General features: G+C 36.8%; 1 protein-coding gene across 8 annotated transcripts in view; it reads left to right on the top strand.

Annotated features, from left to right (window-relative positions):
• Positions 1–25,982, top strand: part of RTTN (rotatin) — a 173,793-nt gene that overhangs the window by 79,176 nt on the left and 68,635 nt on the right. For all 8 annotated transcript variants that reach the window (XR_008998384.1, XM_057504263.1, XM_057504264.1 and 5 more), the window contains 4 exons: positions 5,946–6,138; positions 7,866–7,951; positions 12,287–12,380; positions 24,426–24,618. Coding sequence is in view for 7 of the 8 variants with exons in the window: in XM_057504263.1 (XP_057360246.1) it covers positions 5,946–6,138; positions 7,866–7,951; positions 12,287–12,380; positions 24,426–24,618 (566 nt within the window). In the remaining variant the exon portion in view is untranslated. The remainder of the gene's footprint in view (positions 1–5,945; positions 6,139–7,865; positions 7,952–12,286; positions 12,381–24,425; positions 24,619–25,982) is intronic.

Below are 25,982 nucleotides of genomic sequence, written 5' to 3'. Positions count from 1 at the left end.
TTTACAAATTCTTTTTCATAGTGTTAGCAGTAGATTTAAAAAGAACAATAATAGCTAGCATGGTGTTTACTATGTACTAGGCTTTCTTGTAGGAGGTTAATGAATAGTAACTTGGGTAACTGAGTTGTAAGCCATTATTATCCTCATTTTGTAGATTATAGAGGGTTTTTGAATAGTTTGTCCTCAAACACACCTTTGCTTAGAGTCCAGGAAGTCTGTTCTATCCACTCACTGTACTGCCTAATTTAACTATGATAAACAAATCTATAGGTGAATACACATTGATGTTAACATCCTTTTTCTTTCTCTGGGTTGAGACTATATAAATACCTATTTCTTGTCAATATTCTTTCACTAGTTTTAACTTTCATTTGTGGTTTTGTCTGAAGCAGTTATTACAGAATGGTTGTCAAATGATTTTCTAATTCCATCTACATTTATTACTATTATTCCATCTACATTATTACAACTTACTCTAAGAAATTGCTTTCCTGGCTATATATTTATACCAGTATAGACTCAAGGGTCATGTTTATTTCATGGGTTAAAATCTGTTTCTATCATCATTTATTTAGATACTGAAATCATTCTGGATTTGGCTAGGAGGAGCCCACTTTTCATCTCTTGTGTCTTTTAACATGTTTTCCTCAATCTCTGAGCACTTCCTTACTTTCTGGTATAGTAAGATCTTCCAGAATTTCTCCATTCCTGCCTAGAATTAGACATTTGCTCACAGAGCCCTTTTTAATGGAGATGGTATTTAGAAATGAGTTCTGGGTTTAAGATATGCTCATTGTTGCTGGGAGGGGTGTCATTTTCCATGCACTCTCAGTAGATACAGGTAGAAGCTGCATATGAATCTGTGTGTGTTTTAGATAGGTGGTTGACTTATTTATATTTACAGCATATATCATTTTCATATTTAATGTTTTAATTTTCAATACCTATTTTCATCTTCTAATGTGCTCATCATGAATCATGAATATTGGTTTCACAAGGCAGTAAGTATTTGGTGTCAGAGAAGCAATATCATTTTAACTAGATTTATAATTTATCCATAGTTAAGGATTTCTTATGTAATTAAAGTCATTTTTTCCAATTTCTGGATTACCTTATAGCATTAAAAAGCTCTGTTATGTATCAAAATAATTTCTAATAATCTCTGTTTTTCTTCAATGTAATTTTTATTTTGCTTCTAGTTCCCTTTGAATCATACCCGATGTGTTCATTAGCACTGTGACACTAGGAATAAACTATTAAAATTAGCATTTTAGCCTATCGAATCCTTGATAATTATATTTTCCAATTAATCAGAGTGTTCTATGACATAATCTCCTCTTTTCTTTGTAAATTTATTTGTAATCATGGCACCTGTTGACAAAGAGTTTTCTTTCTTTGCATACCGTCCTCAGCACTCCCTAGCAATTTTGCAGGTGATCTGGCAGCCCCAGCACTCACCTGAGGGCAAGGCTAGTAAGGATATAGACATCTTGAGACAGCAATTAAACCACGCTGACTTCCCCACTGTGCCAAAGATAGCCCCATCACTTACCAATAGATCTGTGGAGTGGAGCCTGGTGTAGCCATGAAAGGCCTCATTGTTCTGGCCCCTGTACCATCAGTCAGCTGTGGAAAGCCTGAGTCACACCATCTTTTGTGCACATGCCGGTCTTGGCTTCTCTGCTGTGAGTAAAGAAAGCTCTGTTGATGATAATGCCATTGCCACTGGACGCTTTGTCATGTGGTGAATGGGCATTCAGGCTTAATGCTTAGTTAAATCAAATAAAAACTAAATAATGGTTGTGCAATATGTACACATCCCAAATCATTTGGTTTTCTTTGAGAAGTTAAAAATATTTTGAGTGGTTTGAATTTTTAGAAGTTAATCTTTTTAAATAATAAATACACGTGGTTAAAAAAACTAATAAAGCTTATAATGAAATTCAGTACCCCTCTCTACTCTCAGAGACAGCTTTACCTCCTACTGATTTTAATTCTTCAGGCAGTTACCTTCGTATCTAAATAGTTGGTAATAATTTGTTTGTTCCGTTACTGGGTCAATACATAGGATTTAGCTCACCTGAACAATCTCCTGCCGGTATCGTTCTGTTACTGTTCTCAGTTTCTCCACTGTTCGCCTCTGCTGTTTCTTGTCTCACTACCAAGTACCTCTTGGTGCTCACTCAGAAGGTAAGATGTGCCCAAGATGTTCCTGTTCTTTCATCGGTGTCTCTTCCTCAAGCTCATCTTTGCTGGTTTTATTTTTACTTTGTGAAGGCTGATCATGTTTATATTCTCTTCTGTGGCCTCGATTTATCTGTAAGTTTATTCTTAAAATTGAAAACCAGTAATTCACTCAGAGCCACTTTACTGGGATGTGGTTACACTTCTTCTGCTTCCAGGGCCATAACTTCTCTGGCACTCAGAGTAAAATCTTCTGGTGTTTGTATATATGTGTAGGTATACGTGTGTGTGTGTGTATGTACATGTGTGTAATTTAAAACATATATTTTTTAATTTAAATTTTTAAAAAATAATTTATTCTTCCCATTGAGCTTCTATTTATTTTTTTCTTGCATGTGAGTACATATTATATCTCAGGTTTTTCTGAGCCCTTAATCATCCTTTCTCTTTAGTTAGGATCTCCTTTCATTGTTGGCAATAATCCTCAAAATAACTATACTCCTCCCCAAACACAAAACTTCATGTGTTATTGCATATTTGAAAATGTCCTTAAATTGCGCTAGATGATGTGAATAGCTAGCAGATACTAGATTCAAATCGTTCCTCATAAGAATTTTGCTCCACTGTTTTCTAACATCATGTGCTATTGATGAGGATGCCTATCTGATCCTTTTCTTTTACCATCTTCTCTTTATCTGTGATATTTTAGAATTTATGCCTGTGTGTCTTTTTTCATTTCTCTTGCTTGACACTCATTAAACTCCTTAATTTGAAGATGTAGATGTTTTGTTTCTTTTGATTCTGACATGTTTTTTCCACATTTATTTTAAAAATGACTTTTCTTTGTTTTGTTTTCTATCTTCCTACAAATCATGTTGTACCATAATAGACTTCTTAAATTGATTTTTTTGACTTTTAAATTGATTTTTTAAATATTTCTATCTTTTAGTCTTTGTTTTCTGAGATACCACTTCTTTTGTTCAAATCAGAATTAGTTCTACTTCTTTAATCTTGGTAAGCTGAATAATTTTCACTGTGATATTATAGGCAAAGAAAAAAAAACAGTTTCTAAAACCCTATCAGGTAGATTGAATTTTATATTTATGTATTTTATCATGACTTCTTTTGTTATCTTTATTTTCTAAATTTTTTCTTTTTATTATTAAACTAGGGAAAAAACAAACTTTTAAAATACAGATCTTCCTTGACTTATGGTGGGTTATGTCCCAATAAACTCATCATAAATGGAGAATATTATAAGTTGAATATGCATTTCATACACATAACCTACCAAACATCATAGCTTAGCTTAGCATACCTCAAATGTGTTCAGAATACTTATATTAGCCTACAGTTGAGCACAATATCTAACACAAAGCCTGTTTTATAATAAAGTGTTGAATGTCTCATGTAATTTATTGAATACTGTAGTGAAAGTGGAAAATAGAAAGGGGGTGTGGGTGCAGAATGGTGGCAAGTGGCATGGTCGTTGACCTTTGTGACTGCGAGACTTCCTGCAGGCCGAGGCTCACTGGCCTGTCCTGCGTGGTGCCAGCCTGGGAGGAGGTCCAAACTCAGGATTTGAAGTATGGCTTCCATTGAATGTGTACTGCATTTGCACCATCATGACGCTGGAAAGTCCTAAGGGGAACCATTGTAAGTCAGGGACCATCTGTATAGTAATTGAAGGATAAATATGATAATGTTAGTGACTCTTTATTGTTATGATAATTATACATTATTATAAAATAACTACTACAGTTCTGTATCACATTTATATGTATAATTTCTCACTTACTTGGAAAATAATTGTAACTAAAGAAAAAATGGATTTTAGAAGATAATGGGTTTGTAAAACCTTTCCTTCTAGCAGATAGTGTAACCATGAGCCTCAGCAGGCCTTTGCAGAATACACATTTCAGAGTTCTTGAAGAGCTTGTTTTGAGATTTGTACAGTTTACATTCCTTCACCTGTTTTTGTTAAACCTTTGTGAATTTTGGACTGTGGCTATAACTCATCCAGGCAACAATTATATAGGCATGATTTTGCAAAAGTAAAGATTCTGAATAATTTCATGTAATCTGTGTAAGAAAATATTTAAAAATTGTTCTGGGCATCATTATGAAATATATCTTGAAAAATAGTGTTTGTACTACTTTGTTTAATGATTTTATGTTATTGATGTTTGTTAGGGAGTTGGAGTTGAGCTAGTAAACTTAGCTGAATTATTTATGACTCCCATCTTGCTTGTTAATTCCTCCCCTGAATTATTAAAATGAGGGCTTTAGTTTGTGATTTAAGCAACTATTGCGAATCTCTTGTGTATATATTATGTTTCATACATTTAAATGTTTTAAGTTGCTTAAAAGAAAGAACATTTTGAAGTTGTGAATGTTAGGATTGGCTCTGTGGTTTTGGATAAGTACTTCATCCTAGATAGCTAAGGTAGTGCATGAAAGGGCCACATTACCTCAGACGTACCACGGTTGGTTAATAAAAACAGGAGCCACGTGACCCTGTTCCCTTTGTACTCTTATCAGTTTTTCCTGCTCCTTCTAGACCTCAAAATTTAAAGGTTCACAATGACCATCATATACTAGCTTCTCATTAAATAGTCTTATTTATTTTTAAATATGTAAATAGCTCTATTAATGAATAAGTTCACAGTGTTAGTTTCATAATGATAAAAGGTATCTAATATTGAACTAAGGTTTAATTATAATGATAATATCCTTAAAAAGAAGTCTTAATGGAAATAATCTCCCTAGTGTAATTATACTTTTAACTTGTGAATTACTTTATCTTCTTGGATAGTAAGTTTTCTTCTTGGATAGTAAGTTTTAACATCCATTTTTTTTTTGGTGATGAAGAAGTGTGAGAGAAGGGACATAAATACAAATCTCAAGGTTAACGATAAACTTTGTGTTTTGACCATACTTTCCTTTTAGCACTTAGATTTCTATTTTCTATTTTTTATTTTTCTCTCTTATGGTCTGTTAAAAAAAACCTCTTTATTGTCATTTTCCAAAAAGAGAAATATTTATAAGTTAATCATAAGGTTATTTGCAAATTTAAACCAGTCCTGATTGCTTGATTGTGTGTTCCAGGAAGAGTAGTAAGTGGCAGTGAGAAAAGTTTTTCGAAGCAAAATGTGGAGATTAAATTTGTACAATGGCAGATTGTTCTTGGCGTCCAGGTGGAGCGTGCCCTCACGTGTGGGCCTGCCAGTGCCTAGGTTTCCCCTTGGCGGGGTGACTTCAGTGGGAAGTAAAGAGGCAAACAGATTTTACCAAGGATGGCAATGAGCCTTTTCATTTTATCTGGCATATTGGAAGATATAGAAAATACTATGGAACAAAATTATTGGACTATATTGTTTTAGATATTTTCATACTTACCATTTTATTGTTCTGTACGGGTTGAAAAATACTGCTTTTATTGTGTTTGTGGCTCGAGTATATAATTACTTAGTTAAAGCTGTACCATTTCATAGAAACATTTTAAACGAAATGGCTCTCAAGAGACAGAAGAGATGAGCCTCGTGCCTTCAGAGCGTGTTTAGGCAGCCAAGGTCTAGAGCGCTGTGAGGCAGTCCGCCCCGGGCCCGCTGCTGTAAGTGGAGGTCAGAGGCAGGTACAAAGAGCACGGAGCCCCGGGGGCCCATTCGATCCATTGAGGGCCACGTGGGGGGGCAGTGAGGCTTGTTGAAGAAATTTTGTGGTAAGTGGGTGTCTCTTTCTCTCTCCCTCTTTTTCTTCAGGGCCCCTGTGTCCACGATGAGGACTCTGGCTTATCGCTTGTGGGAAAACCTGCCCTTCAGGCTCTTTTATATCACTGCCATTTTTATGAGCAATTGAATCAGATGGTAAAATGTTGTTACTTGGGACGGTATATGTTTGATTTAAATTGTCAATCTGCTCTTGATGGAACTTCAGAGGGTAGTGATTTAAATGGTAAGAACTTTATAGTTTTATTTTTACAAAATGTAACTTTTTAAAAACTTGGTGAAAAACTGTGTGTTTGATATAAAGTATTTGAAAAATACTGAAAAGTACACAGGAAAAAATGTTCATCTCTACCCCCACTACCCAAAGATTATCTTTGTTACACTAAGGGGGGTGTTTTCTTCCAATTTTCTTCTCTGTGGAGCTTTTGTTTGTTATACATAATTTTGTTCATATCATATGTACATTTTTGTATTCCCTCCTTTCCCTAAACATTGCCTAAGCATTTTTCTATGTTATGAATTCTTCATGGAAACCAATTTTGACATCTTATTAATGATTTATAAGTTATTTCATACCCTTCAGTAAAGTTTTATTGTTTTTTTTTTCTCTATTAACGTCTTTAACTTTTTGGAAGGTTCTTACTACGCAATTAGGAATGAGATCTCTTGCTACTGATTTTCTGATTGTTGCTAATGTATCAAAAGCCATTTGGTTTTGATATGTTACTCATTTATCAAGATAACTTGCTGAAACTTTTTTATTTCTATTTGTAGATTCTTTTGGATTTCATGAGTGTAAGATCTTAGCATATATAAATAATTTCATCTAATAATTAATTTAATGACACTAAGTTGTATTTTAAAATTAATTTTAAAGTAATTTTTACAAATCTTGATGTAATTTCACACTTACAGAAAGGGTGCAAGAATAGTACAAACCGTCCCTAAATGTTGACATTTGACTATATTTGTCTATGTGTATGTGTGTATAAATAAAGTTTATTTATTTATAAGCATATATACAGAGTTGACCCTTGAACAGCGCAGGGGTTAGTGGCACTAGCCCTCCCTCGCACAGTTAAAAATCTGCGTATAACTTTTGGTTCCTCAGAAACTTAACTATTAATAGCCTACTGTTGACTGAAAACTTTACTGATAACATAAACAGTTGATTGACACATATTTTATATGCTATATGTATTATATACTATATTCTTACACTTAAGTAAGGTAGAGAAAAAGTTAAGAAAATCATAAGAAAGAATATACATTTATAGTACTGTACAGTATTTATTATAAAATTTGTATATAAGTGGACCTGCACAATTCAAACTCATGCTGTTTCAAGGGTCAACTGTATATTTTTTTTCTGAGCTATTTAAGAGTAAGTTGCAAACATAAATTTCTTTACCTCCAAATACTTAAGTGTGAATTTCTGATTCACTTTTCTTCTCACTTATTGGAGGAATTAAGAGAAAAATGATATTTGATGAAGATTTTGAATATTCTAAATAATGTCCCTGTTAGGTAAGTGACCCAATTAATTGTGTGGATTTCTCTGGGTCAGTGTTACTCAAAGTATGGTGCTTGATTCAACAGCATTGAGATCTTCTGTAAACTTGTTAGGAATGCACATTTATGGTTCCCACCCTGATTTGGGGGAATGGAATCTATGGGACTAGGATCCAGGAAACTGCTTTAACAAGCTCTTTAAGTTTTTTTTGCACATCAAAGTTTGGAGGCTGATACTCTTGATAAATTGTGTTAGAGTAAGCTAAAAGCAAAGTCCACTAATTGTCATTAAAATTTTTTAAACAAGCTTTATATATAAATTAAGAGTAATAAAAATTAAGCCTCTTTATTGAAGTTCTTACTAGTTTAATGTAACTAGTATTCTTTCTGTTAATTGTACCTATGGGGACTGTTTATGTTGACAGTTTTCTGTTGTTACAGGTTTAGATGATTCATTCAAGTTTTGGAGGGCTCCATCTAGGATGTCCAGTCAAGATCCAAGTTCTCTCTCTACCTTGGAGACAATGGTACTTCCAAAGAATGCATAATTCGATGCTTTACTTTGAATGTCTAAAAAAATTTGCGTTTACATAGTGGAGAGATAAGAATGTGCACAAAGTATAAGGTTATGATTGTAACAGTTGTGATTTACTTGAGGCGCTGTCTGTGAAGAACTAAGGTCTGCCCCGCTCATGTAGCTACTCTGAATATCCTTTTAGATGAGTTCACAACCTCTTTCATACCTTTTTTTGATAGAACCAGAAGTACAAAAGTTTAAAAAGGCTTATTATTAGTAGAAGAAGAGTATAGTTCCTGTATAAATAATAATGCCTGTTTAACCTACAGTTTCACTTAAGGGCAAAGCAATTTGGAGAAAGTTGACCTATTCAAATGATTCCAGTGTGGTACTCATGATTTTAAATGCATTTCTAAAAACTTGCATGGGCTAGAAGCTTGTCTTGATTATCTGAAATAACCTGAAATTTATGTATGCCTGTGTGGCTTTCCTTTCTCTTTTCATTCATAAGTTGCTTTGCTCTAAAAAGCTTGAGACACTGAGTATTTCTAAATAATGACTGATACTAGCATACAAAATCATTTATTCTTAACTATTTACTACACTGAATTGTAGTGTTTTTGGCACTATTTCTGTGTAGAACCTATTAGGAAAGCAGACTTGGCATCCCTTCTTCCAAGGGCAAAAGTAATATGAGAATAATAAATAATTACACAGGCATTAATAAGATTCACCCCCTGCAGTTTCTCTGATACTTTACACTGATACTTTTTGCTATAGTTTTGTCATTTTCATCTAAATCCAGAAGAATTGTGTTTAGTACTAAATTGAACCTTGATTTGGAAAAGTAGAATGATTACTCCAGTTCCACTAGATGTCATGCTTTCCTTTCCGAGTTAGAAACAATGTATCTTTTTATCAACAAGAGAAAAATGATACGATTAAATGCAAAAAGAAGTATTCATTGGTTACTTCACTCACAGAAGGGTAACATTAATATGTGCTTCAAAGTAATTCTTCTTAGGTTACACTGTTTGCTAAACTATGGCTTTTACTCACCAAATTGGAACTTTATTCACAAAAGTCATCTATCAACTGCAGTCCCACTAGTTGCCATGCTTTCTTTACCATGCCAGAGATACTGTGTATCTTTGTCTCAAAAGGAGAAAAATCTGGAGAGTCCAGTCCTTGTATCAGTATTACTATAAACCTAGGCTATCAGTACCCAGAACAACTAATAATTTCAAGTTTGAGAAAGTGTTGAAGTTACAGATTGAGGTATCAGTTGAGTGGATGTAAACATTGTTAATAAGCATATCTGGTTGTCTGTATCACTATTTTGTGTATCTCCCAGATAAGAGAACAGATAGAATTGGCTTATTGGTTTATTGGCTTTGTAGGGAAAGCGCTCTTGATTTGGGTCAGATCATCTAGTGCTCTTGTTCCTGGGTCATTAACCATTCTGTGCTGTTAACGCCACATTGGGAACTTTAATGGTGTTATTTAATAAATGACAGTTCAGTTGTTTGGCAAGCTTTGTAAGGACTGGAGCTTGTATGTTTTGTAAATCTTAGGTAGGGAAAGGCGTGTCATTGCCACCCTGGACACATTGCCCTTTTAAATAATCATCTCTTCCGAGCTGGCTTCCATCCAACTCACTGTCCTTCTCCAGGGTAGGAGGGGTCAAGCACTCGTTATTTTTCCTCCTAAAATCACATTTCCACTTCTTAAAAATATCCAAACTAAATACTCATTTATGCCTAGCACATACCAATGTGCAGCAACATTTTATGACCAAAATTTGGTCTTTTCTGCTGCTCTTGAGCAGAATTATGTCTATATTTTAAAAATCTGCTTTATAAGTTGTCAAATGAAATGTGGTTCTTTTCCTTTTGAGCTTTTATTTGTGAGATAGGTGATCCTTTCAAACTTTTTGGAGCAGCAATTTAAAGAAAACTAAGTTTATTAAGTGCAGATATTTAGAGGAATTGGCAAAAACATTTTGAACTAGATTTTAGCAGTTTTATTAAGCAGGTAGCTATAATTAAAATAAGTAAAATAGGCTTTAAAATTTTATATTTGTACTAAAATATATTAATTTTGGTAAAAAATTAGTTATTTTATACAATAAATTCTGATGTGTGGAGAGTCGACTTCTTGGCCAGTCGAACTCAGATGATGGCTCTCCCTCGTTTGCTGTCCCAGGTGAAATGCTGCAAATGGTTTAGGTGTTTAGGTGTTTAACTCTGCGCCATTTGAGGGTAGTACCCTTTTACAAATGACAAAATGAAGAAGTTAAATACTTAATTAAAGATCTGACCCAAGGTCACAAAACTAAGAGAGGTGGAATGGGGCAAGCTCCAGGTGTGCAGTAGGGCACAGGGATGCACGGTCAGGCACTGGTGGCAAAGCTGTGCGTGTCAGTGAAGCGGTGGACAGGCCAGGATCTTGTATCATCTTCTGCCTGTTCCTTTAATGGTATTTTCCAGAGCCTCCTTTTTTCTTTTTTTAAATACTGTGTACAATCCATTTGAATCATGAATCTGTATAGTTGAAGTGACTTAAACTTCTTGATATTAATGATTACAAATTGTGAAGCATGCCAGAGCTTTCCCTCTTGGGCATATAGAGATAGAGAAAGGTGTCATTTATGAAAATGAACGCATGGAACCTAGAATCCCTTACCTTTCATACTTTGTATTTTGCCCTGTTTTTAAAATGTGAATAGATTTGTACCCTGTTTTTTCATTCCACAAATCCTCATTCTCTTCCTGTGATCTCTCTTAATTTTTTAAAAAATCAAGAGGTCTTTTTAGGCACCAATACTACTTTTGAAGGAAGAGGCTGGAAAGTCCTGAATTAACTTTCAAACAATTTTGAAGTATCCAGCAAATGCTTTCATTTCTGTAAGGCAAAATACAAAGAAAGTAGCTTTTGAACATTGATGCATTTTGTTTATCTGACAGAAATTTTTTTTTTTTAGTAATTTCATCACCCAGAGATAACTCTGGTAAACATTTTGGAAGTCGTTTTTTTACAATGCCAGTTCTACTTTGATATGGTAAATGACCTTTTCTATTATGTGGGTCTAATATCATATAAAATATGGTACTTAATGCATTCTTATTTATGAGTGATTTATTTAGACTGAAATCTATCCAGGTTTACTTTTTAGATGACTTTGTGTTCTTATGTTTTTCACTGTAGCTTTCTGTTACTTATTTCTTGTTACTATTACTGCATGCATGAAGTGGTGATAGTTATTAAGGTCATAGGTTAAAAGGGGAATTTTAAAAACTATTAATTTAATCTACCATTTTATTCAAATTTACATTCTCTTTACTATCAGAAACTACAAATGAAAATAACCTTGGTTAACCTTGGTTTTTGCTCTCCTATCACATTAAATCTAGGTACCTACTTTAGTATTAGTACAAACACAAAAAGACTAGGTAAGTATTGTGAGCTGTGTAGTATCTGTGTCTGAGGCAGGGTGGATTCGTGAGTTGTAGTGACAGCTCGTGCTGTGTGCACGCACTGACCTGGAGCTAATCCAGGTGTGGTGGGGAGTTCATGCTGTCCCAGAGGAAATAAATTGATTGTAAGAAAAAGAGTGATCTGACCTCTTTCAGATCTGACCTCCTATTTTTCACATAGGAGGTACCAAAAAGATCAGTATGGGCTTATTTTAGGTGTCCACACAGTCTGCTCATCTATAAGTGTGTAGGTGATATTGTGTTTGCCTTTCACAGATTTTGAGTCACGTTTAGTGTTTTAAAAAAGTGTTGTATTCTATGGCACCATGTCAGCATGTTGCCTAATTTTTTAAAACAGTTCTTTTGCAGTATGGGGAGAGGTAGAGAAAAACTTTCAGTACTTCTGCTAATTTGTTCATAGGTACTCTTAAAATTTGTGTGGGCCATATGAAAGTTTAAGAAACCCTTTTATTATGAACTAATAAGTGCAAAATATCTCAAGGACACAATGTATTAGAGTTAAAATACTATGTTTTGGCCTTTCAACTTTGGGCAGTAAGAGGGAATAGGCCTTATTGTACCTTAAAATCCTTAGTGTATCTTAACATCCAAACTTTGCTCCTTTTAGTTACTGATTTATATGAAGTCTAGCAGGTACTATAAGAAGAAATAGAAAACGCCATTCAAAAAACTGTTATAACTCTCAATATACGGAATGTTTTCCAGTTGCTAATTGTTGTAATTTTGTTATAAACCTTCTTGTTTAAGGATCTCTTGTGTATGCATTGCTTCTGTTTCATTCTCCATGTCATTGCAGCTTTAATGGGGGAAACGTTGTGAGCGAAATAATTTTCTTTGCTCCTCCCTAGGTGGCCCCTTCTCCGGGGAGTGCTGAATTCCCAGTGCTTGGCCCCTCGGCTGCTCCTCCCCCTGATGCTTCACACGGCCAGTTTATGGCTCAAGGTACCTTTTAGGAAGACATTCTATTTTCAAAACTAAAGACAGGTTGGTCCAGATAGATATTTTGAGAGTAAATGTGTAGATAAGAACAAAAATAAGTTATAGGACAAAATGTCTAGATAAGATCAAAATGAAATGGTAAAGAACATGGTAGAATAAATTAGAATAAATATATCAGAAATTAAAAAAACAAATACTCTTACCTAATAAATGGGAATTCAGCCATCAAATAAACGTCTGATTGCTGTATGCATGCACTGACATGGAGCTAATCCAGGTGTGGGAAGTTCATGCTCTCCCAGAGAAAATAAATTCATAGTTCCTTATTAGTTAAGCATAGATACTTGGTGTTTGAATTGGGGAACCGATGGATATTAGTTACCTTTATTTTCCTCCTCCTTTTGAGGAAACTTCAGTTTTCCACAGTAGTCGACTTAAAAGTGAAGAGAATCTGGTTATTTTTCAAAGGGTATGCATCCGTTTTAAAGCACACAAATCATATTGGGTCTTTATTTTATTAGAAATGGTTGATGAGCAGCCTGGGATTTTTTTTTTTTTAATGGCAATATATAAATGTATTCTTTGTATTATGGACTGCTTCTAACTCTGTTATGCTTAAACTATATATTTTGGAGATTACAATTTAGTTTTTTTTTATTCTAGAGAGTATACAGGCCTTTATTCAGTAGCATTAAATTACTAACCTGTAAGGAATATGCTACCTAAAAAGAAGGTAATCTTAAACAGTGAAATATATTTTATATTTGCACACCTGCAGAGAAAATGCTTTCTAAAACTTCAGAAATACTTGCTTAACTTCCACAACCTCCTAAATGATGTCCCATTTATGTTTTAGTAACATGTTGCAATATACAAAAGTTTAGTTGTAGAAAGTACTCATTTGATCCTTTTAAAAACAAAAGGAGCAAACTCAGATTGTTTGAGTAGCTAAGGACCTGGAGTATGAAATGAAATTCGATAATGAATTTTATGAATATTTTTCTCTAAAATATGTTGCCCTACCACTTCTAACAGCTTTTTGAAATAATTCATATACCATACAAGTCATACATTTATAGTATAGAAATCATTGGTTTTAAAATACAGTCATCCGACCATCACCACAATCAACTTTAGAACATTTTCATCACCCCAAGAAGAAACTTCATACTCTGTAGCAGCCAGTCCCCATCTCCCCCCATCCTCCCCTGCCCTCGGCAACCACTTACCTATTTTCCCTCATTATAGATTTGCCTGTTTTGGACATTTCATGTAAACAGAACAATATGTGTTCTTTTATGACTGGCTTCTTTGACTCAGTCTAATGTTTTCAAGGTTCATTCATGTTGTGTGTCAGTGCGTCATTTCTTTTTATTGCTAAATAATATTCCCCTGTACAGATAATACCGCATTTTGTTTACTCATTCATCAGTTGATGAACATTTGGGTTTTCCACTTGTTGGCTATTATGGACAATACTGCTGCAAACATTCGTACACAGGTTTGTGTGTGGAAATACGGTTGTGGGTTGTTGTTGTCATTGCGTGACTCTTGATTTGAAGTTATTTTATTCTCAAGGATTGTACTTTGCTATATGCATGCACACTTGCTGGTGGCCAGTCACCTCAGTGTGTGTATTGGACAAAAGAGCATTTTGTTGAACCTGCCAGTGAATCTTTGAACAGTGCTGCAAAGCATTAAGTCTATATTGTCGTGAATCTTAAAACTAGAGCAATTTTTGTTGTTAGAAATCTTCATGAATTCCATCTCTTAAATAGCATTAAAATAAAATACAATTTTTTTACTGATAATGAGACGTTAGTTCCCTGAGCTGGAATGTCCAGCAGGATTTCCCAGTGAAGCTGGTTGGTTCTTTTATTTGTTGTTTTGTTAATTCTTGATTAACCAGGGAATTATTATGCCCCACAGTGATTTAGAGCAGGATGGCAAGAATTTTCTCTGGCATCTACATTAGGGCCACTTTAGACATCCAACTTTTCATTTTTCATTTTAGTCTAACTTTTTTTTTTTTTCTTGAGAGGGCATATCTTCTATTTATTGGTCAAATGGTTGTTAACGACAATAAAATTCTGTATAGGGGACTCAATGCACAGTCATTAATCAACCCCAAGCCTAATTCTGAACAGTCTCCAATCTTCTGAAGTATAACGAACAAGTTCTTACATGGTGAACAAATTCTTACATAGTGAGTAAGTTCTTACATGGTGAACAGTGCAAGGGCAGTCATCACAGAAACTTTCGGTTTTGATCACGCATTATGAACTATAAACAATCAGGTCAAATATGAATATTCGTTTGATTTTTATACTTGATTTATATGTGGATCCCACATCTCTCCCTTTATTATTATTATTATTATTTTTATTTTTATTTTTAATAAAATTCTGAAGTGGTAGGTAGATGTAAGATAAAGGTAGAAAACTTAGTTTAGTGTTGTAAGAGAGCAAATGTAGATGATCAGGTGTGTGCCTGTAGACTATGTGTTAATCCAAGCTATACAAGGGCAATAAAACATCCACGTATGCAGAAGATTTCTCTCAAAACAGGAGGGGTGAGGTTCTAAGCCTCACCTCTGTTGATCCCCAGTTTCTCACCTGATGGCCCCCCTGCGACTGTGCCTGTCTTAGGTTGTTCCTCCCTTAAGGAATCTTACCCGTCTCTGGCTAACCAGTCATCTTCCGGGGCCATACAGGGAGATATAAAGTTGGTAAGTGAGAGAGAAGCCTTATTGTTTGAAAAGGTTAGCTTTTTACTTCTTTGCAGATTTATGCCCTGTGGCTTCTATGCCCAGCATTTGTCTTGAGGTATCTTTACCACTTGGAAGAATTATGATACTCGGTAAATTTGATATGAGGCATGAATTCTATTTAAGGGTTGTAATTAGGAAGGAAGAAGAAAAGCTATAGAGGTAGCAGACAGAAGAAAACATGGGAAGATTGATTATTTCTTTGACATATTTTCTTGTAGAGTAATTTAAGCATGTATAGGTTTTAAACTACTAATTAAATTGCAGACATACATTAACATAATAGGAATACAGTTACATAACCAAAGCAGATCTATAATTACCAGCCATCTCCAGTGAGGCCAAGAAAACCAGTTAGGCACCCTAGGCATTTGTGAAAATTTGTCTATGATATGATGGATATTGTCCAACTGTACTTGAACAGTCTGAGAGAAATCAGACAAATTAAAACAGCCCATTCCTGGGAACTGTTCACATCCCATATGTTCTTTTAACAGTAGATAGTCTGTAGTTGTAAGATTTTGGAGCGCTACAACTTGCACTTCTCCTAATTCTTGGTTGAGTTCCAACAGTATAGATCCAGTCAAATTTGTTGTTTTACTGTATGCACAGGCCAGCTTAGATATCTTCTTCTTCATTCCAATGGCAAGTCCAGGAACCGGTGGGGTGAATGCAGCTACAACTGCAGCATCGCCTGGATCTTTGTTGAGGTTTTTTGATGATCATCTTCTGGTATGACTCTTCCAGAGAGTGCTGATGTTGGAAGTTCTCTTTCACATCGTATCTTAGTTCATTTTCTGGGTAGCCAAATTAGGCTTTGATCCTCTGTATAAACACAAACAGACCCTTTGCTCACACTTTGATCTGCCCTATATACCATTGTGTAGAACTCATTGGAGGTCACCACACAAGAACTGCTTTTTTTTTTTTAAGAGAAAGGAATATTATCAGAAAAGTGTATGTCCATGGTCGATCATCTGACCGCCTTTAAGTGATCAAGATTAAGGATATTTAAAGCATGCATTAACCATTGATTTATAGTTATTTTTATCCTATCATGGAGTAATCCCCCTTTTCTTTCTTTTTTTTGTTATTTTTAATCTACACTTACATGAAGAATATTATGTTTACTAGGCTCTCCCCTATACCAGGTCCCTGCTATAAACCTCTTTACAGTCCCTGTCCATCAGCATAGCAAAATGTTGTAGAATCATTACTTGTCTTCTCTGTGTTGTACAGCCCTCCCCTTTCTCCCACCCCCCCATGCATGCTGATCTTAATATCCCCCTTCTTCCTCCACCCCTTATCCCTCCCTACCCTCCCATCCTCCCCAGTCCCTTTCCCTTTGGTACCTGTTAGTCCATTCTTGGGTTCTGTGATTCCGTTGCTGTTTTGTTCCTTCAGTTTTTCCTTTGTTCTTATACTCCACAGATGAGTGAAATCATTTGGTATTTCTCTTTCTCCGCTTGGCTTATTTCACTGAGCATAATACCCTCCAGCTCCATCCATGTTGCTGAAAATGGTAGAATTTGCCCTCTTCTGATGGCTGAGTAGTATTCCATTGTGTATATATACCACATCTTCTTTATCCATTCATCTATTGATGGACATTTAGGTTGTTTTCAATTCTTGGCTATTGTAAATAGTGCTGCGATAAACATAGGGGTGCGTTGGTCTTTCTCAAACTTGATTGCTGCGTTCTTAGGGTAAATTCCTAGGAGTGGAATTTCTGGGTCAAATGGTAAGTCTGTTTTGAGCATTTTGATGAACCTCCATACTGCTTTCCACAATGGTTGAACTAGTTTACATTCCCACCAGCAGTGTTGGAGGGTTCCCCTTTCTCCACAGCCTCACCAACATTTGTTGTTGTTTGTCTTTTGGATGGCAGCCATCCTTACTGGTGTGAGGTGATACCTCATTGTAGTTTTAATTTGCATTTCTCTGATAATTAGTGATGTGGAGCATCTTTTCATGTGTCTGTTGGCCATCTGTATTTCTTTTGGAGAACTGTCTGTTCAGTTCCTGTGCCCATTGTTTAATTGGATTATTTGATTTTTGTTTGTTGAGGCATGTGAGCTCTTTATATACTTTGGACATCAAGCCTTTATCAGATCTGTCATTTACAAATATATTCCCCCATACTGTAGGGTTCCTATTTTTTCTATTGATGGTGTCTTTTGCTGTACAGAAGCTTTTCAGCTTAATATAGTCACACTTACTCATTTTTGCTGTTGTTTTCCTTGCCCGGGGAGATATGTTCAAGAAGAGGTCACTCATGTTTATGTCTAAGAGGTTTTTGCCTATGTTTTTTTCCACGAATTTAATGGTTTCATGGCTTACATTCAGGTCTTTGATCCATTTTGAATTTACTTTTGTATATAGGGTTAGATAATGGTCCAGTTTCATTCTCCTACATGTAGCTGTCCAGTTTTGCCAGCACCATCTGTTGAAGAGACTGTCATTTCCCCATTGTATGTCCATGGCTCCTTTATCAAATATTAATTGAGCATATATGTCTGGGTTAATGTCTGGATTCTCTAGTCTGTTCCATTGGTCTGTGGCTCTGCTCTTGTGCCAGTACCAAATTGTCTTGATTACTATGGCTTTATAGTAGAGCTTGATATTGGGGAGTGAGATCCCCCCTACTTTATTCTTCTTTCTCAGGATTGCTTTGGCTATTCGGGGTCTTTTGTGTTTCCATATGAATGTTTGAATTATTTGTTCCAGTTCATGGAAGAATGTTGCTGGTAATTTGATAGGGATTGCATCAAATCTGTATATTGCTTTGGGCAGGATGGCCATTTTGACAATATTAATTCTTCCTAGCCACTAGCATGGGATGAGTTTCCATTTGTTAGTGTCCCCATTAATTTCTCTTAAGAGTGACTTGTAGTTTTCAGACTATAGGTCATTCACTTCTTTGGTTAGATTTATTCCTAGGTATTTTATTCTTTTTGATGCAATTGTGAATGGAATTGTTTTCCTGATTTCTTTCTATTGGTTCATTGTTAGTGTATAGGAAAGCTACAGATTTCTGTGTGTTAATTTTGTATCCTGCAACTTTGCTGTATTCCGATATCAGTTCTAGTAGTTTTGGGGTGGAGTCTTTAGGGTTTTTTATGTACAGTATCATGTCATCTGCAAATAGTGACAGTTTAACTTCTTCTTCTTTACCAATCTGGATTCCTTGTATTTCTTTGTTTTGTCTGATTGCCGTGGCTAGGGTGAGTGGGCATCCCTGTCTAGTTCCCGATCTCAGAGGAAAAGCTTTCAGCTTCTCGCTGTTCAGTATAATGTTGACTGTGGGTTTATGATATATGGCCTTTATTATGTTGAGGTACTTGCCCTCTATTCCCATTTTGCTGAGAGTTTTTATCATGAATGGATGTTGAATTTTGTCAAATGCTTTTTCAGCATCTATGGAGATGATCATGTGGTTTTTGTCTTTCTTTTTGTTTATGTGGTGGATGATGTTGATGGATTTTAGAATGTTGTACCATCCTTGCATCCCTGGGATGAATCCCATTGGTCATGGTGTATGATCCTTTTTAAATACTTTTGACTTCGGTTTGCTAATATTTTATTAAGTATTTTTGCATCTACATTCATCAGGGATATTGGTCTGTAATTTTCTTTTTTGGCGGGGTCTTTGCCTGGTTTTGGTATTAGGGTGATGTTGGCTTCATAGAATGAGTTTGGGATTATTTCCTCCTCTTCTTTTTTTTGGAAAACTTTAAGGACAATGGGTATTATGTCTTCTCTGTGTGTCTGATAAAATTCCGAGGTAAATCCGTCCAGCCCGGGTATTTTGTTCTTGGGTAGTTTTTTGATTACCGTTTCAATTTCTTTGCTTGTAATTGGTTTGTTTAACTTTTGTGTTTCTTCCTTGGTCAGTCTTGGAAGGTTGTATTTTTCTAGGAAGTTGTCCATTTCTTCTAGGTTTTACAGCTTGTTGGCATATAGGTTTTCATAGTAGTCTTTAATAATTCTTTGTGTTTCTGTGGAGTCTGTCGTGATTTTTCCGTTCTCATTCTGATTCTGTTGATTTGTGTTGATTCTCTTTTTCTCTTAATAAGTTTGGCTAGAAGCTTATCTATTTTGTTTGTATTCTCAAAGAACCAATTCTTGGTTTCATTGATTTTTGCTATTGTTTTATTCTTCTCAATTGTGTTTATTTCTTCTCTGATCTTTATTACGTCCCTCCTTCTGCTGACTTTAGGCCTCATTTGTTCTTCTGGTTCCAAGATCAATAATTGTGATGTTAGACTATTCATTTGGAATTGTTCTTGCTTCTTCAAGTGTGCCTGGATTGCTATATACTTTCCTCTTAAGAATGCTTTCACTGCGTCCCACAGAAGTTGGGGCTTTGTGTTATTGTTGTCATTTGTTTCTATATACTCCTTGATTTCTATTTTAATTTGTTCATTGATCCATTGATTATTTAGGAGCATGTTGTTAAGCCTCCATGTGTTTGTGAGCCTTTTGTTTTCTTTGTAGAATTTATTTCTAGTTTTATACCTTTGTGGTCTGAAGAGTTGGTTGGTAGAATTTCAATATTTTGGATTTTGCTGAGGCTCTTTTTGTGGGCTAGTATGTGGTCTATTCTGGAGAATGTTCCATGTGCACTTGAGAAGAATGTATATCCTGTTGCTTTTGGATGTAGAGTTCTATAGATGTCTATTAGGTCCATCTGCTCTACTGTGTTGTTCAGTGCTTCCATGTCCTTACTTATTTTCTGCCCGGTGGATCTATGCTTTGGGATGAGTGGTGTGTTGAAGTCTCCTGAAATGAATGCATTGCAATCTATTTCCCCCTTTAGTTCTGTTAGTATTTGTTTCACATATGCTGGTGCTCCTGTGTTGGGTGCATATATATTTAGAATGTTTATATCCTCTTGTTGGACTGAGCCCTTTATCATTATGTAGTGTCCTTCTTTATCTCTTGTTAATTTCTTTGTTTTGAAGTCTATTTTGTCTGATATTAGTACTGCAACCCCTGCTTTCTTCTCACTGTTGTTTGCCTGAAATATGTTTTTCCATCCCTTGACTTTTAGTCTGTACATGTCTTTGGGCTTGAGGTGAGTTTCTTGTAAGCAGCATATAGGTGGGTCTTGCTTTTTTATCCATTCTATTACTCTGTGTCTTTTGATTGGTGCATTTAGTCCATTTACATTTAGGGTGACTATTGAAAGATATGTACTTATTGCCATTGCAGACTTTAAATTCGTGGTTACCAAAGGTTCAAGGTTAGCCTCTTTAGTTTCTTACTGCCTAATTTAGCTTGCTTATTGAGCTGTTATATACACTTCTGGAGATTCTTTTCCTCTCTCCCTTCTTATTCCTCCTCCTCCATTCTTCATATGTTGGATGTTTTGTTCTGTGCTCTTTCTAGGAGTGCTCCCATCTAGAGCATTCCCTGTAAGATGTCCTGTAGAGGTGGTTTGTGGGAAACAAATTCCCTCAGCTTTTGCTTACCTGGGAATTGTTTAATCCCGCCATCATATTTAAATGATAGTTGTGCTGGATACAGTATCCTTGGTTCAAGGCCCTTCTGTTTCATTGCATTAAATATATCATGCCATTCTCTTCTGGCCTGTAGGGTTTCTGTCGAGAAGTCTGATGTTAGCCTGATGGGTTTTCCTTTATAGGTGACCTTTTTCTCTCTAGCTGCCTTTAGAACTCTTTACTTGTCCTTGATCTTTGCCATTTTAATTCTTATGTGTCTTGGTGTTGTCCTCCTTGGATCCTTTCTGTTGGGGGTTGTGTGTATTTCCGTGGTCTGTTCGATTATTTCCTCCCCCAGTTTGGGGAAGTTTTCAGCAATTATTTCTTCCAAGATAATTTCCATCTCTTTTCCTCTCTCTTCTTCTTCTGGAACCCCTATAATACAGATATTGTTCCTTTTGGATTGGTCACACAGTTCTCTTATTATTGTTTCATTCCTGGAGATCCTTTTGTCTCTCTCTCTATGTCAGCTTCTATGCGTTCCTGTTCTCTGGTTTCAATTCCATCAATGGCCTCTTGCATCCCATCCATTCTGCTTATAAACCCTTCCAGAGTTTGTTTCATTTCTGTAATCTCCTTCCTGGCATCTGGGATCTCCCTCCAGACTTCATCCCATTGCTCTTGCATATTTCCCTGCGTCTCCGTCAGCATGTTTATGATTTTTATTTTGAATTCTTTGTCAGGAAGACTGGTTAGGTCTGTCTCCTTCTCTGGTGTTGTCTCTGTGATCTTTGTCTGCCTGTAGCTTTGCCTTTTCATGGTGATAGGAATAGTCTGCAGAACTGGGACGAGTGACAGCTGGGAGGACTTCCTTTCTTGTTGGTTTGTGGCCCTCCTCTCCTGGGAGAACAGCGGCCTCTAGTGGCTTGTGCTGCGCAGCTGCGCGCAGACAGGGCTTCTGCTTCCTGCCCGGCTGCTATGGAGTTAATCTCCGCTGTTGCTGTGGGCGTGGCCTGGCTCGGGCCGCTGCTCCAAAATGGTGGAGTCGCGTTGGAGCAGGAGCGGCTGGGAGGCTATTTATCTCCGTAAGGGGCCTCCGTGCTCCCTGCAGCCCAGGGATTAGGGTGCCCAGAGATCCCGGATTCCCTACCTCTGGATTAAGTGTCCCACCCTGCCCCTTTAAGACTTCCAAAAAGCACCCGCCAAAACAAAACAACGACCACAAAAAAATAAAATAAAATAAATTTAAAAAGTAAAAAATATAAATAAATAAAAAATGGCCACTCGGTTTTCTTTTTTCTCCGGTGCCAGCCTCAGGCACCTGCTCACTGGTCTTGCTGCCCTGTTTCCCTAGTATTGGGGTCCCTGTCCCTTTAAGACTTCCAAAAAGCACTCACCTCAACAAAACAACAACAACAACAACAAAAATGTCCGCTTGCTTTTCTTATGTCCTCCGGTGCCGGCCTCAGGCATCTGCTCACCAGTCCTGCTGCCCTGTTTCCCTAGTATCCAGGGTCCCTTGCACGCACTGTGTCCGCGCTCTGGCCCGGATGGCTGGGGCTGGGTGCTCGGCAGCCCTGGGCTCCGTCTCCCTCCCGCTCTGCCTGCTCTTCTCCCGCCGGGAGCTGGGGGGGAGGGGCGCTCGGCTCCCGCGGGGCCGGGGCTTGTATCTTACCCCCTTTGCGAGGCGCTGGGTTCTCTCAGGTGCGGGTGTGGTCTGGATATTGTCCTGTGTCCTCTGGTCTTTATTCTAGGAAGGGTTGTCTTTGTTATATTTTCATAGATATATGTTGTTTTGGAAGGAGATTTCCACTGCTCTACTCACGCCGCCATCTTGGCTCCACCGCCCATCTCTAACTTTTATAAGAGAAAATTTCTTTGATGTTATCAGGAAACCTTTAACAAGGTCTCTCATGATCTATAAGCCTACAATTGATGTACAAAGTTGAAAAGAATCATTAAAAAAGAAAACTGCATATTTGAGTACTGTAAGTATAAGTAACTGGGATAGTTCTCCCCAGATAAAATATAAACATTTTATTGAATATATTAAGTAAGTTTGGATATCCTAAAAGCTGTGTCCCTCCCCTTTTACTGCTGTTCAGTTCTTCTGTGTACTTGCCCTAGAAATGCTGAAGACTTGATACATGCTTTGTGAATATCAAATTTTTCCTGTAAAGCAATCTTAACTATTTCTGTGGAATTGTCTAAACTTAATTTTCCCAATTTTATTTGTCTTAAAATACAAATTTTTTTTGACAATGTATGACCCCAAAGTACCTCCTGAAAGGAATAATTAATGATAAAGGGAAAATGATCACTTTACAGTGGGAAAAGCTAGTAGACACCACCTCAATCAAGTGGTTGATTTGACATAGCTAGTAAAGGGACAATAGAAGTTGTCTTTCTCCTAATGTGACATACTTAAGATTGAATCATGAAGAAATAGCAAATGTCAGGCCTTCTACGAAGTACTGGCCTATGTTCTTCACCAAATGTCAGAGTCCTGAAAGACAGAGTAAGGCTGAGGAACCCTTCCAGTTTAGAATGACAGCTGAATGCGCAGTGTGATCCTGAATTGGATCCAAACAAGAGAAAACTTTTTTTCTGTGCTATAAAGGACACGGCTGGAACAGTATGCCAAATTTGGGAAAGACCTCTGCAATAGATAATAGCGCTGCTTCACTGTTAATTTTCTCATTTTGATAATTATATTGTAATTATAAAAGACAAAGTCCCTCTTCAGGAATTTAATTTAGAGTTAAAGAGGCATATGTTTGCAACTTACTGACGGTTCATAAGAAGATAGGTAGATGAAATGTGGTAAAGCGTTAATACTTAGGCACCTGGGTGAAGGTATATGGGAATTCTTTATACTCCTGTACTTCCTGCATTTATTCAAAATGTAATGTTTCTTCAAAAAAGATATAAGTAAAGGTCATGAGGGAAAGTCTTGAGGTAAATTAGCTTTCTTGTTAACAATCTATTGCTGAGTCTTCTAGGAAAGGTCCATAGTCCCATATCTTCAATTCTAAAATTGAGAATCTCTGAAAACTGGGAGTTTTCTCAAAACTCACTTTGTAGTATAACTTGCCCTTACTGAATGCATTTGGCTGCAAACCTGACCAGTCCTGATTTGAGGTTGTATGTACTGTTTTATTCATCCTGGTTACTGTGATTGTGTGTATACTACATTATGGAAATATTTATTTCATAATGGGGTGTTTCTCAAGATCCCATTGGAGGTGTCAATTAATGTATAGTATATGTATGTTATTTTTCTAAAATCCAAGGACATTTTGAATTCTGAAACTTCTGGCCCCTAGAGTTTCAGAAAAAAGATTATGGACCATCTCTCTGTTCCTCAGTTCTGAATGCTTGGGGCACAAAGCCCTTCTTGTCTTGGTTCTTAGACTGTCACCTGAGGCAGACACACACACGTCCATGTCTATGGATGTATGCATGCACACACATCCATGTCCATCGATGTGTAGACACACGTGCACACATACGCACTCACATACATGGATATACAGACACACGTGCACACACACATCCATGTACATCGATGCGTGCATACACAGATGTGCACACACATCTGTGTACATGGGTACACATGCGTGCGCACGCACACACACACGCATGCAGCAGAGGAATTATTGGATATCTAACTTCCTGGCCTCAGGGTTGAGATGAGTTGGGCACTAGGGGAACTTCTTAACCATCTGTCATTGGCACTTGGAGTAACTTTCCTTTGATTATTAGGGTTTGTGAAGATTGTACATAACCACAGGGTAGACAAAAAAGTGATAATTTTATGCTTATTTTCAATGATAGGTCAGCATGAAGCTGCCTCACCACGGCTCTCTCATGACTCGCCCCTTCCCGCCCCTCCGCCCAGGCAGTGCGCTCGTGTCACTCCGCCCCTCCTTTCGGCAGTGTGCAGCCTCTTGGACGGCCTCTTGGCAGCTGCCCCAAGGGACACTGCGAGTGCTTTTCGGCAGGCCCGTCTCGTGGAGCTTCTCTGTGGGTAAGAAGGGAGTCCTCCCAGGGAGGCACCGCAATAGAGATGAAGTCACACAAGCCATACTCATGACTTGGTGTAAGATTTCCTAGGTACTCGTCCATCTTTATCCTTTCTGAGGCTCATTGGGCTGCACGTTTTTGCTTTTGCCAGGATTGTTTTGACGGTTTTACGTTTTGGATCTGTTAAAGAACTAGTATTGGTTTGTTATATTGACTTTAGGGCCCCCCAAAAATCCTGAGTTTTAAAATCCAGAGGTTCTAAACCTTATTTGTCCTTGTGCCACACTGTGAAGACATAGGATGCCATCCTTGGTCATGTTAGATGTAAGTGGAGGAGTTTGGGGATTCTCTTCCCTAGTGCTAATACCATAATAATGTCCATGGGTTGAAAAATCATTGTTTAAATTCATTTGGAATTATTTAGTTATTAGAAATGAAACTTTTACTAGAAAGTATTCTGATAAAATTTAGGGAAATCATTATTTTGTTCTTTCATGTATCTAACATTAAAGAGCCTCTGACATAAATATTAGAGTTTCTTATTAGTTATATGATATAGTGAAAAAGGCCTTAGATACCGAATTCAGTCTGAGTTAAGGTCTTAATTATAATTCATTCACTCCCTAGTGCTGTAGCCTTAGGAAAGTTACTTTAACCTCTGAGAATCATTAATAGTATTTGTTTCTTGGGGTTAGTGTGAGGATTGAAAGTGGTGATGCCCAGGGCTCTTCCCTGTCGGGTTACTCCCCTGGCCTTCTGGCTTCTAGTTTGTTCCAGCCGAGGGTGCCCATCTCCCGTTAACTGCGCATTTGTTTGCGTTTCTCTGCCTCTGCCCTTGGACATCACTGTCTGAAGCGGCTTCTTCCTCTTCGCCAGGTCACAGTGCTTTCTCTTTCTTCTTTGAGTTTCTAAGAAAAGTTTAAAAAAAAGAAGTGTCCCATGTTTCACTCCCCTCAGTTGTAATTACTGCCTTACTGGTTATCACACGCCGCGAGGTGTGAGTTTGTTCTCTGTATGTCGAGATGTCATCCTTTCTACTATGATGCCTGCCACGGTTGGGAAAGGAAACTGCTGGTTGGTTGACTTTCATTCTTAGGTGTTTCAGCCTCAGAATGACCAAAGCAGAGCTTAGGATTATTCTTGTTTCTCAACAGCCAGCTAAGAGTCTGTTGTGAAATTGAGGCCACATATGTATTAAAGAATCTTTGATGGCAATGGCTTACGTTTCCATATCTGGTCTTTATTTCTGACTTAAAATTTTTTTCCTGTTTGTTTTGCAATATTTAGGTTTTTACTTTCTAATCAGAACTTATTTCCTAGCAATTATTTTTCCTATTTTAAATAGAAACTTAGTGACTGAGGTTTTTC

Source organism: Manis pentadactyla, chromosome 6 (genome assembly GCF_030020395.1).
Source record: "Manis pentadactyla isolate mManPen7 chromosome 6, mManPen7.hap1, whole genome shotgun sequence".
Lineage (NCBI taxonomy): Eukaryota > Metazoa > Chordata > Mammalia > Pholidota > Manidae > Manis > Manis pentadactyla.
The sequence above is the reverse complement of the archived record's forward strand: the minus strand, read 5'-3'. Positions and strand labels throughout refer to the sequence as shown.